General features: G+C 48.2%; 1 protein-coding gene across 5 annotated transcripts in view; it reads right to left on the bottom strand.

Moving 5' to 3' along the window:
* Positions 1–13,613, bottom strand: part of ankar (ankyrin and armadillo repeat containing) — a 326,309-nt gene that overhangs the window by 126,840 nt on the left and 185,856 nt on the right. For all 5 annotated transcript variants that reach the window (XM_038789171.1, XM_038789172.1, XM_038789170.1 and 2 more), the window contains 2 exons: positions 9,858–10,026; positions 3,536–3,777 (listed from right to left, as the gene is read on the bottom strand). In XM_038789171.1, coding sequence (XP_038645099.1) covers positions 3,536–3,777; positions 9,858–10,026 — 411 coding nt within the window. The remainder of the gene's footprint in view (positions 1–3,535; positions 3,778–9,857; positions 10,027–13,613) is intronic.

Below are 13,613 nucleotides of genomic sequence, written 5' to 3' on the forward strand. Positions count from 1 at the left end.
ATCAAATTCTCCTTCTTTGCCCTCTGGCATTGATTGGGAACACCTCATTCTTTCCCATGTTCAATTCATACCCCGAAAACTGGCCAAATATCCCCCAAATGTCCACAATCACACACCGGGTCCGAGATATGTAGTAATAAATCATCCGCATATAACAAAACCCAATTCTCGGCAGCCCCCCCTCCCCGCTCAACCCTCAACGTCCTAAGCGCCATTGCCATCGTCAAGGCAAAAAGCAATGGGGAGAGCGGGCACCCTGTCTCGTCCCACAATTTAGCCTATGTACCTCAAACTCATTCAATTCATTTTGGAAGGTCAAATTTGAATGCTGAATACAGGGTTAAAGGCAGGATTCTTGGAAGTATGGAGGAACAGAGGGATCTTCGGGTCCACGTACATAGGGCGCGATTCTCCCAAACCGGGAGAAATCGTAAGGCTGGCGTCAAACCCGGGCGGGTTTGATGCCAGCACGCCCCTTCCCGACCGGGAACCGATTCTGGTCCCCGGTCGGGGCTAGCAGCCCGACGCCGCAAGCTCCGGCATCACGGGCTTAACGAATTTCGTTAAGCCCGCTTGCCGGAGTTAGCGCCGGCTGACGCGTCATATGACGTCAGCCGCGCATGCGCGGATTGGAAGACTCCAACCCGCGCATGCGCGGATGACGTCATCGCGTATTTGCGCGAAACCCGCGCATTCGCGGGCCGGGATGCCCCTCAGCCGCCCCGCGAATGGATACTGCGGGGCGGCGGAAGGACAAAGAGTGCGCAGGCATCGGGCCCGCTGCCCGCGATCGGTGCCCACCGATCGCGGGCCCATGGCACCCTTGGCACGGCCGTGGTACTGCCGTGCCAATCGGTGTCATGGTTATAAAAAGCGAGTTGTTCCCGCCGTTTTTACGAACGGCCAGACCAGGACTGTTTGCCGTTCGTAAAAACAGCGTAAAGGGCTGGGACTTCGGCCCATCGACAGCTGTGAATCGCTGCCGGCCGTAAAAAAACGGCGGCAGCGATTCGTGTCGGGAGTTGGGCGGGGGGGGGGGGGGGGGGGGGGGGGGGGGTAGAATAGCGGGAGGGCGGGAAAAATGTCGGGAAGGCCCTCCCGCTATTCTCCGACCCGTCGTGGGGGTCGGAGAATTTCGCCCATAGTGTGTCAGCCAGGTTGATAGGGTTGTTAAGAAGGCGTATGGTGTGTTGGCTTTCATTAATTTGAGTTTAAGAGCCGCCAGGTTTTTCTGCAGCTTTATAAAACTCTAGTTAGACCACACTTGGAATATTGTGTCCAGTTCTGGACGCCTCATGATAGGGAGGATGTGGATGCTTTGGAGAGGGTACTTACCAGGATGATGCCTGGACTGGAGGGCATGTCTTACGAAGAAAGGTTGAGGGAGCTAGGGCTTTTCTCACTGGAGCGAAGAAGGCAGAGAGGTGACTTGATTGATGAGAGGCATGGAGAGTGGATAGCCAGAGACTTTTCCGCAGGGTGGAAATGGCTGTCACGAGGGGACATCATTTTAAGGTGATTGGAAGAAGGTATAGGGGCGACGTCAGAGGTTAGGTTCTTTACACAGAGAGTGGTGGGTGTGTGGAATGCACTGCCAGCAGAGGTGGTGGAGTCTGAGTCATTAGGGACATTTAAGAAACTCTTGGACAGGCACATGGAAAGCAGTAAATTGAAGGGGTGTACGTTAGGTTGATGTTAGATTAGGATCAATGGTCGGCACAACATCGTGGGCTGAAGGGCCTGTACTGTCATGTACTGTTCTATTCTACGTTCTATGATTTGTCCACTCACCACCAGCGCCCTGTACAACAGCTGGTACCAATCCACACACCCCTGCCCGAACCGCTCAAGCACCTCCAACAAATACACCCGCTCCACCCCATCAAAAAGTCTTCTCTGCGTCCAATCCACCACCACCTCTACCTCCTGCTCCTCCGAGGGCATCATAATAACATTAAGTAACCCCACACATTCGCCGACAACTGCCTTCCCTTCACAAATCCCGTCTGGTCCTCCCCCATCACCCCCAGCACAATCCTCAATGTGCGATGCGAGCACCTTTGCCAACAACTTAGCATCAACGTTCAGCAGTGAGATCGGGTGTACGCCAGCTTGGCACTAAACCTATATACTAAACCACCCTGTCCAAGGACCGGGCCACAGGAACACAAGGGGCATTAACAGGTGACCCACAGGTCCAAAAAAGAATATACAGTCAACACACAAAACAGCCTTTAAAAACATCCACAGACTGCTTGAGCAAGCCCTCCTGCACCCTCTGCCCGGTAGTAGCCCTGCCAAAATCCTCCCGTCCAGGTAAAAGAGACCAAAAGGTAGCTACTTTCTTCCTTCCTTCATCCAGAAAGCGGAAAATAGGCCCAAGGGGATGAGGCAGAGGGAAAGCAGAAAAGGCAGCAGGCAAGCAGCACACAAACTCTCAGTTACAGAAGCATCCAGGCATTTGCAGCCACCAGCAGGAGCAAGCAGAATACACAACCTGCAGCTGGGAAGTGTTCTCACAACTAACAAGGCTAATTTGTTATTTGCAGTAGCCTTCAGCTGTGCAGCTAGAGGCTGGTAACAGTCAAAGGAAATGAAATTGAATTTCAGTATCGAAGGCACAGCAAGGCTGTGTTCTGGAAATGTTTGGTGGGACAGACAGGCTGCAGCTTGCCCCTGTTATGAGTCTCCACAATATTTAAAAATGGCTTGAAGGCCTCACAGTTGCAAAGCCCTTTACCTCCTGTTGCAGGGGAAACCCTTGACCTTTAGCCCCCCCCCCCCCCCCCCCCCCCGACCAAGCCCAACCTCCCAATGGGTTCCATCCGCTGAGCACTGAGGCAGCAGCTCCAGTGCCCTTGAGCTGCATGCCGGAAAATGGAAAGGGCTACTCACCTCCTCTCTTCCCCTCAGCAGCCATTGTGTTAGATTTACTTTTTTAAAAAGGAGTACTAGACGTGCCCACCTGACTTCCTGCTGGCAGGTTGGGCTATTCCTGGGACTCCCGGGAGGCCACTGCATCTAACTTTAGTATCGTTAATGAGATTGAAATTATTGAAAATTAGGGTTAATGATATGCTCGCCAATTTTGGATGTGATCTGGAACTCTCAATCGGAAACAGGCCGGGCAAATTGCAAACTGGTTTGTGCCCGGTGCAAATTCCGATTCTGGCCTTTCCTGTTATTTAACCAGCACGCCCAGATCCATACGGGGGGCGGGTGGGGGGGACACAGTGGTTGAAATGTACCCTGCTCCCAGGGAACCTTCTTAAAATTCCATTTGTCCAATTTCAGGTGAACAATATACATGGTTGAAATGAATGATGATTTCAATTTTATGATGCTTTCATTGCACCTCTGTAGCCAAAATGTCTGCTTGTCTTGTATCCATGATTTAAAAAAACATTACTGCAGCAGTTACATACCAACCCTTATTGCACCAACTACATATAATACAATATATCTGAATTTCCTGCACTCATCACAACATTTACTGAAAGTATATAATTTACATTAGATAAGGTTTATAAAATACCTTGACAAGCTTCAAAATGTGTTTATCAGCAGACATTTTTAGAAATTCCTTTTGTATAGCAGCATTTTTGTCAGCTAAAACCTCCACTGCTGTTATTGCTTTTAGCTGCATCCTGATTTTTCGTCCACTAAGGATACGTATCAGAGGAATAACTGCCCCTTCAGCAACAATTGCATCTTGGTTCCGCTTGTGTTCACGTGCAACTTCAGCCAAAGCAACCGCAGCATCACCCTGCAAAACCTCTACACAACAATTGCAGATATAACTATTAGGACTCTTCTCAGTCTTACTGCAAATATTATATAGCGAACAAGTTGTAACTATAAATTAAAATTAGCTATAATAAATAAACAGCAGGCCCAGCATAACTAAAAGACAAATTAATATTCTCTTACCTGCTAACTGATCAGCCATTTTCTATTCACATTTCAAATTTTAAGCATTTATATTTTTTCTGTTTATAGTGAAAATTGATTACTGAACATGTAAGGATTGTGACAGCATGAAAATTGTAAGTGGAAAACGTTTTGAAAAATTATTAAGAGAGAAAGGAAGTTAGGAGAATTGTTACTATCAACTACTTGTCCTTAGATGTAAGACATTTTCCAATTCTCCACAACCCATCATAACACTTCTCAACTGAACCTTCTTGTATCTGTGAAATGGACAGATTGGAAATGATCAGGTTGATCAAGCGGTAGCTGAAAGATCACAGAAGGCAGGGCAATAATGATAAAGGGAGTGTTGACAGTGATGGAGGGAAAGTCTAAGGTGATGAAGGGAGGATGCTGGGTGATGGCCTGCAGTTCTATTGTCAGAGTAGGAGTGTCCCATCACCGTGGCAGATGGGAGAGATGGCCGAAGATCAGAATGAGGTGGGAGGTGGCCAGCGTGGGATATCTGGAGACTAGGGTGTCATTAATTGCTCAGCAATAGGCTCCCCATTGGTCCACAGTCATCAAGTCAGGATAGAGGGTCAAATTACTGTAATGCCTAGATTTTTATTGGCCTTCTATCCACTTTAGGCTGTGTTTCTTGATACTGTGGCAGCAGAGGAGAGGAACTGGCAGAGGATGGCCAAGAGCAATGGCCAGAAGGACATCAATGGGTGGCAGCAAATGGTCAGGCAGCTCAGGATGCTTCCATCAGTCATAGATGCAATTTTGAACAACGGCATGTAACTTCATACATTGCATGCAGAGTAACTTCCTGCAAATGTCAGAGGCGGACTATCTCTGACCTATGCCAGCTCCTGCAGGAAGATCCACTGCTCCATGGAATAGGACGTAATCCTATGCCATTGATCTTAAAAATTCCTGCAGAATTGGATTTCTATGTCACTAGCTCATTCCTACACTCCATGAGTGCTTAGGTTTGAAATGCAATCGGTTCTGTATTTCCTATCTGACTTTCTGTAGTCATGTGACTTTTATCATGAGGCAGTTTTCTATAAATTACCATCTTAATATCAGTTCAAATTGAGTGGATGTTATCACTGGCCCTAATCCTCATCATCCATGAAACAGGAGGCTATGAGGGCAGTCTGAAATATCCTGCCCCTCTGGTCAATGCTACTGTCTGAAGGCCTTCCTCCACCACTCACCTTGACGTCTTCTTCATCAGAGGAGATGTGCCACTCAGCCATCTCCTTATCAGGCAGCTCCTCACCCCATTGAAGCACCAGGTTGTAAAGGGTGCAGCAGGCAATCGTGATATGCAACACTCTCTTGCAGGACTCCACCAGACTGGTCCAGGCACCGGAACTGCACCTTCGGCATTCCAATGGTTTGCTCCACCAAAAGCACGAGGATCAAATGAGCCTTGTTATATCAGGTTGCTGCTGCACTCTGTGGCCTCTACATAAGCATCATTAGCCACATCCTCAGGGGGTACCCCTTGCCCGAGCCAACCCTGCAGCCGTTATGCTCCCTCAAAGACGCCAAGTATCTTTGAGTGGCTAAAGATGAAGCTGTTACCATCACTCCCTGGGAACTTAGCACACACATGGACAAGCTGAACATTGATGGAACGGAAGCCCGTGCAGTTGAAAACTGGCACGTCCTGATGCCATGGGGATTGGAGAGCCAAATGCCCCAAAAATGGCTGATTGAACTTGTTGAAAGTCTGCTATGTGGGCGAATCTTGGCTAGCGTTGTTCTGGACAAAATTGATGCAATTGTGAGCCCTTGTGCAGAGTTCATCCATAATCTCCTTGATGCACATATGAGTGGAGGCCTGCACGATGCTGCTGGAGCCCTGAAAGGAGCCAGTCACATAGAAGTTTCAAAGCCACAAGCAGTGGATGCCCACCATGTCTACACAGTGCCAACTTCTGGAGAGGCGAAGTCTTCACCAATACTGAAACCCTCCTGGTTCCCCGGCACCCCCTCCCCAACTCTGGTGCCCTGAGATGCCTTGTGAACCCTTTAACCTCCGGTGCCCTGAACATCGCTGCCTTGTGAGCCTTTCTGATCTCCTGCCCCAGGTCCCCACATCCCCCCGCTACCTGGTGCACCTCCCTTGAACTACGAGCCCCGTAACCGGCTCCGCCCTCACTACCCCCACCACCGGACCTCTCCGGTGATGGGGAAGGTTTGCTGTGGGTAGGCCCACGAATGAAATGATAATGATTGCAAATAGGGCTCCTGCCACACCATTACATCACTGGCAGAGAGCGGACCCATCGTTTCAGGAAATCACAACGGCACAAACAGCAGTTTTGCTCCTTGCAATATTTTGTTCCCCTCACCATTTACGACCCTGGCAAAAGGGTCACAAAATCCCTGTCAATGCGTCGATTATGTAGTAGTTTGAGAAAGAGAAAATAATATCTGAGACCAATTAATTCAACAGTACCCCAAAAGTCTTGCGATGGACAAGCTGCAGCATGTACAGCCGTTGTGGCTGCATGGACAGCCTAACCCTGAATCTTTCTGATAGTGTGTGATACCATTGGAGATAACTGCCAGTTGTCCTATTTGTGGGAAAGCTGCATAATGCACACCCATTCTTCTCATGCCAGTAGCACTCAAGTGAGGACTGTCTCTGCATGGCCAGTGATGGATAGAAAAACAGATAAAATAATACGATTGAGATCCAGGAAGATTTAAATGTCTCAATGCAAACCAAAATGAGGATGATGACAGATGCATGATACTAATGTTCCCATACCATGTCCAAGGTGCCTTGGCCAACTCCAGCTGCTGTGCTGCTTATTTTATGACACGCATCACCCCTTATCAAATAGTACTCTCCTAGTATGCCGCTTTGGAGGGTCGGAGCATCACGAAAGCGGCGCCGCTCCCGGTTTGGTTGGAATTGGGTACTCTCCAATCCCGCCCAAGATTTCTGGTGCGGCACACTGTCGGGATTCTCAGTTTCGCTGGCTGGTCAATGGAGTTTCCCATTGTGGGGCAGCCCCATGCAATCAGGAAACCCACGGGATGCCGGCAAAATGGAGAATCCTGATGGCGCAGAATTCAGACCGAAGTATTGATGCCAACGCAGAATTCATGGACTTTCAGGACAGAAAAACTGGCACCACACCTGGACCGGTTCCACTACTGTTGAGGGGCTACGATTCCAATGAGAAACGGTGCTGGATTTGCCGGTTCGCAATTGACACTCAGGAGGCTGACAAGCTGCAGCCGCATATACACAACGCACTCCCCACGCACACCATCCCAGCCAACAAAATGGCAGTGTGGAGAGCAGCCCGAGGTTTACCGATGCCGAGCTGGAGACCCTCTTGGATGAGGTGGAGGAGAGGCAGATGACTCTGTACCCTGGCCCGAGAAGGAGGCTGCCAGCTGCCACCTTTTGCATGCCTGCGCGTAGGTGGCAGAGGCAGTCAGCGCTGTGGGTAACACCGTCTGGCATCGTCTGGACCAGCCAGCAGTGCCAGAAGGAACTGTATGACCTCCTCAGGGCAGCCAGAGTGAGTAGGCAGTACTGTTCCTCCAATAACCACTAATCACATGCAAACAATGTTTACTGTACATGCGTTCCGGAACGCATTGATGCCGCTTTCAAGGTGACGGAGAATCTCAATTTGGCGTCAAATCAGCGGGAGTATAACAAACTAAAAAGATTGAAAGGTGCTGACATTCCAGAAAGATGGCTTGAGGAAATATGTTTATGATAATTTGATAAGGTGAGGGCGGGGGGGGGGGGTATTGGGGTGTGAATTGAGGAAGGTTTGGGTAGAAATGTGGTGTTTTGCCTGTGGCTTTTAAGTAGAGGTTTTCTAATAAGTTGTGGTGACTTGGAATCTGAAGTTAAGTTGTGGAAGGATTTAAATTGGACGAACCAATTGAGTGTTATGTAGTGTCACTTACACTAGTTTAGAACTCTCTGTACTAATGAATTAGCAGTTTTTAAAAAAAAAAACAAGGGGACGATTTGCAAACGGCAACGTGGGCTCAAAATTGGGCAAGAGCCAGCAAACTAGCTTCCCGCTGGTGAGATCTCATTTCCCAATTTTCTACACCCTTCATCTGTGTTGGGTGGAAATCTCATGTCAATAAATTTGAATAAAATTACAGGTCATTATATTGCTTCCCCGTAATATGATCCCCTCCCCCCTCACTGGATATTCACTTCGGCCAGGTTCACAATAGGGTTTTGTAAATTAGAAGCAGTCGTGGGGAACCTGCTGGGGGCACCAAGGTAAGTAGAGCTCCTGGGGGGAAAGGTACATACCTAGGAAGTGCCCGGGCACTGCCCCATGGTGCAGCCAGGGTGGCAGTGCCAAGGCAGGTCCACTGGGGAACCCCATTTGGAGGATTTCCCTTATGTATCATTGGCTGGGACCCCCCTGCTTGTTGGGTTGAGGAACACCCTGACCGACCTAAGGCTTGGTTCAGCGGGAGATTAATCCCAATACTTGTGGTGCTGGGGTGCGTGCCCAGATATTTGTCAGGGGGGGGGGTCACCTCGATGCTTATGGGGGATTCTAGTAGGGGGGCGAGGGGAGTTATTTTTTATTTTTTTTATTTTTTAAATTTAGATTAGCCAATTATTTTTTCTAATTAAGGGGCAATTTAGCGTGGCCAATCCACCTACTCTGCACATTTTTGGGTTGTGGGGGCGAAACCCACGCAGACACGGGGGGGGAATGTGCAAACTCCACACGGACAGTGACCCAGAGCCGGGATCGAACCTGGGACCTCAGCGCCGTGAGGCGGTTGTGCTAACCACTAGGCCACCGTGCTGCCCTGGGAGTTATTTTTATCACAGATCGTGGCACCCTTTAATGATGGCACCCTAATCTCTATAGAACCAGCATTGCCGACTCTATCAAGCCCCATGCCATCAGAGTGATGGTGAAAACAGTGCCCCAGATATTTTTTGGCACAGACTGCATTCAAATCTGTAGAGAAAACACGTTTGTATGCCTGTTTTTTTGCCTTAGCCAGCACTGAGCAGAAGATTCCACCCCACATTTGTGGTTGTGCCACGTCTTGTGTCTATGTAATTTTGTCCTTTATAAAATCCTAACGTCAAGAACCACCTGTAAGGGGAAATGGGAACGTGAATCTCTTACAAGAGCAAACTAACTTCCACGATACAAGAATACTTTGCTTCATCTTTAACGGATCCAACCTGCAACTGAGTTCCCAGGACCAGGACCAAGAATTTTGCCAGACAAAGCCATCTGAAAGAATTTTAATTCAAAATTGATTTATTGGACTCTGGATGCATAATTTCTATCTATATTGGGGTCTTTCCCCTGAACCTTTCTTTCCCTTATCCCTCTTTCATTGCATGAATGCAGAAGAAGAGGAGTTTGCGAGATCCATTTTGTGTGTGTGTAAAATAAACTGGCCCTCTTAATTCCCCCATTTTGAGTTTGCTGTGGGATTATTAATAGAAGATTGGATCACTCCAAAATTGAAGAGCTGGGGAAAATATGAAGGGGGAAATCAAAATTCAAAAACATCTCCCTGTTTACGGGCGGATAGTGAGTGGAGAAATCTGGGCTTTTAAAATGAATCCCCCTCCTGTCTACAATAGCAGGCATTGTAACTTATGCATTCTTGAAGTAAGTATATTTAATTCTCATTTGTGTTGCTATTCAAGCTGCTAAAGGCCTTTAAATTCTTCGGCAACAAATTCATTCTCTCTTCAAAATGGTGAACTTCTATTCATTGAAATCTACCATGCTGCAACCTTCTGTCATTCAAATTAGGCTAACCCTGGAAACTGCAGTGGGATCAATGCACTCCTGGCTGGAAAAATGTCCTGTCAAACTTAAACTTAGCTTTTTGCCTTAGCATAAAATCCAAGCTTATATTTTGGAAAAAACATTTATAAAAATTACTTGATGTCACACTTAACAGCTCCACTAATAAAGGAATTGCTCCCTCATTAGCAACTAAGGTCTGATTAACCGGATTATTGCTGCATAATATCCGAATGCATTTAAGTACGTTGACTAGCACATCTTCAACTTCAGAATTTAAAATCTTCACCAGAGGAGGAATTGCGCCCTAGAAGATCAAAAGGATAATTATTCAAGGATGCATATTAGAACAATTCCAAAGGGATGAAGAGAAGATATAAACTTAAGGTTAAAATAACTGAGGTTATAAACAATTATCACAGTACAGAAGAAGGCCATTTATCCTGTCATGCCTGTGTTGCCTCTCTGAAAGAGAGTAGTCTCACATCCTCACCTTTCCCTTCAGGAAAGTCACAACCAAATCTGGATCCAGCCACCTTTCAAGCAGTGGATTCCAAATCCTGACCATTCACTGTGTAAGAAAGCTGTTCCTCGTGCCACTTTTGGTTCCTTTGTTAATCACCTTGAATCCATGTCCATTGGTTCTAGACCTTTCCATCAATGGAAACGGTTTTGCTCTATCTACACTGGCTAGACTTTTCACGATTTTGAGCATTCCTGTTGTGACTGGGTCAGGAGAGAACTGAAATCCTTGCACCCCCTCTCCCTTACTGTCTTTAATCAGTGTGAATTTGGAGAGAAATGTATTACGGTTCTTAGCATGTGGAGTGTATAGTCAATTTAGAAATAGCAAGAAGTCTTACAACACCAGGTTAAAGTCCAACAGGTTTGTTTCAAACACGGGCTTTTGGAACGCAGCTCCTTCCTCAGGTGAATGGAGAGGTATGTTCCAGAAACATTTATATAGACAAAGTCAGAGATGCTGGACAATGCTTGTAATGCGAGCATTTGCAGGTAATCAAATCATTACAGATCCAGGGAGAGGGATAATCACAGGTTAAAGAGGTGTGAATTGTCTCAAGCCAGAACAGTTGGTAGGATTTTGCAAGTCCAGGCCAGATGGTGGGGGGTGGATGTAATGCAACATGAATCCAAGATCCCGGTTGAGGCCACAGTCATGCGTGCGGAATTTAGCTATAAGTTTTTGCTCGGCAATTCTGCGTTGTCGCGTGTCCTGAAGACCGCCTTGGAGAACGCTTACCCGGAGATTAGAGGCTGAATGCCCTTGACTGCTGAAGTGTTCCCCGACTGGAAGGGAACATTCCTGCCTGGTGATTGGCGCACGATGCCCATTCATTCGTTGTCGCAGTGTCTGCATGGCCTCACCAATGTACCACACTTCGGGACATCCTTTCCTGCAACGTAAGAGGTAGACTACATTGGTCGAGTCGCACGAGTATGTGCCGCGTACCTGGTGGGTGGTGTTACCACGTGTAATGGTGGTATCCAAGTCGATGATCTGGCATGTCTTGCAGAGATTGCCCTGGCAGGGTTGTGTGGTGTCGTGGTCGCTGTTCTGAAGGCTGGGTAATTTGCTGCAAACAATGGCTTGTTTGAGGTTGCGTGGTTGTTTGAAGGCCAGTTTGAAGGCCATCACCAGGCAGGAATGTTCCCTTCCAGTCGGGGAACACTTCAGCAGTCAAGGGCATTCAGCCTCTGATCTCCGGGTAAGCGTTCTCCAAGGCGGTCTTCAGGACACGCGACAACGCAGAATTGCAAAAACTTATAGCTAAGTTCCGCACGCATGAGTGTGGCCTCAACCGGGATCTTGGATTCATGTCGCATTACATTCACCCCCCACCATCTGGCCTGGACTTGCAAAATCCTACCAACTGTTCTGGCTTGAGACAATTCACACCTCTTTAACCTGTGATTATCCCTCTCCCTGTATCTGTAATGATTTGATTACCTGCAAATGCTCGCATTACAAGCATTGTCCAGCATCTCTGACTTTGTCTATGTAAATGTTTCTGGAACATACCTCTCCATTCACCTGAGGAAGGAGTTGCGTTCCGAAAGCTCGTGTTGTTTGACTTCTTACTGTGTTCACCCCAGTCCAACGCCGGCATCTCCACATCAATTTAGAAATAACAGCCTTTGTTGCTTTAAACAAGGAGGCTTATTTATTTATACTTTTTTATTTTTATTTTTTTATTTTTTGAATTTAGATTACCCAATTATTTTTTCCAATTAAGGGGCAATTTAGCGTGGCCAATCCACCTACTCTGCACATTTTTGGGTTGTGGGGGCGAAACCCACGCAGACACGGGGAGAATGTGCAAACTCCACATGGACAGTGACCCAGAGCCGGGATCGATCCTGGGACCTCAGCGCCATGAGGCGGTTGTGCTAACCACTAGGCCACCGTGCTGGCCTTTATTTATACTTTTAACCCAAAAGCTTTATGTCAATCGCACTCACACACATAAAAACTATATAGTTAAAGAAATAACATACATTTAGAAGTTAAAAACCAAAAGAACAGTTCAAAGTTCAAGTGTTGGGCTTGTGGTAGAAGAACAGTTGCTGCAGGCCCATTAAAGACATGAGTCTTTTTTTCACTCTTGAATTGTGCAATGGATTAACAGAGCTGAAGTCAGATATCAGGATTATTGCAGGTTTCCCTTGAAGAGATGAATGTTCAGCAATGTTCATGATCCTAGGCAGATACAGTTTTTGTATCAGGAAGTCCAATTTCTTTACAGGTGGGGCGGAATTCTCCACTCCCACGATGAATCGGGAAGGCTGTCGTGAACTCGGCCGAGTTTCACGACGGCCTAGAAGGCCGCTCCTCGCATTCACCCACCCCCCAGGGGGCTAGGAGCGGCGCTCCGTAAATCTCGGCCGCCTGGCCTTGACGCTTGCATCAAGGCGGCGTGCCGAGAATGACGCGACGGTGGCGCCGTCGTGATGTCAGCCGCGCATGCACAGGTTGGCCGGCTCCAACCCACGCATGCGCGGCTGACGTCACAATGGCTGACGGCTCAAACCCGCGCATGCGCGTTTGCCATCTTACCCTCCGCTGCCCCGCAAGATGTGGTGGCTTGATCTTGAGGGGCGGCGGATGGGAAAGAGTGCGTCCCTTTGAGACACCGGCCCGACGATCGGTGGGCACTGATCGCGGGCCAGTCCACTCCCAAGCACGGCCGTGGTGCTCACTCCCCTCTTCGCCCACCACACGCCACAAACGAGCATTTGGCGCCCATGTTCACGATGGCAGTGACCAGGTGTGGTTGGGAACGTCAGGCCGCTCGGCCCATCCGGGCCGGAGAATCGCCGGTCGCAATGAAAAACGGCGAGCGGCGATTCTTCCGAGCTGGGGGTGGGAAAATCGCGAGGGGGGGGGGGGGACCAGTGGGGCGTGTCGTGAGTTGCCCGGCCCTCCCGCGATTCTCCCACCCGGCGTGGGGAGCGGAGAATCGCGCTTGTGGACTTAAGAGTTTTGAAATCAGCTGGAGGCTCTGTTAAGATATATGATCCTGAATTCTCCGCTGTTGGGATTCTCCATTTTGACGGCAGCCCGGGGGTTTCCCGACAGCCTGGGGCTGCTCCAGAATGGGAAACCCCATTTACCATCCTCCCACAGACTTAAGACAAAGATGAAACGGAGAATCCTGGCAGCGTGCCGCACCATGAATGTGGGGCGGGGTGGCGAAACCTGCTCGTTGCCTCCAGGCTCTTAAGGCAAAGATTTTTATTTTTAACAAAGCATTTTATCAAGGCATTTATGGTTTTATAACAACAAAAGATACAAATACAAATGTCAACACAATTCTGCACGTAACAACCCCCAACCAATAACCATACCCAGCCTTCAAAGCTTATCCACACAAT

The sequence above is a fragment of the Scyliorhinus canicula genome, chromosome 2 (assembly GCF_902713615.1).
Source record: "Scyliorhinus canicula chromosome 2, sScyCan1.1, whole genome shotgun sequence".
Classification (NCBI taxonomy): domain Eukaryota; kingdom Metazoa; phylum Chordata; class Chondrichthyes; order Carcharhiniformes; family Scyliorhinidae; genus Scyliorhinus; species Scyliorhinus canicula.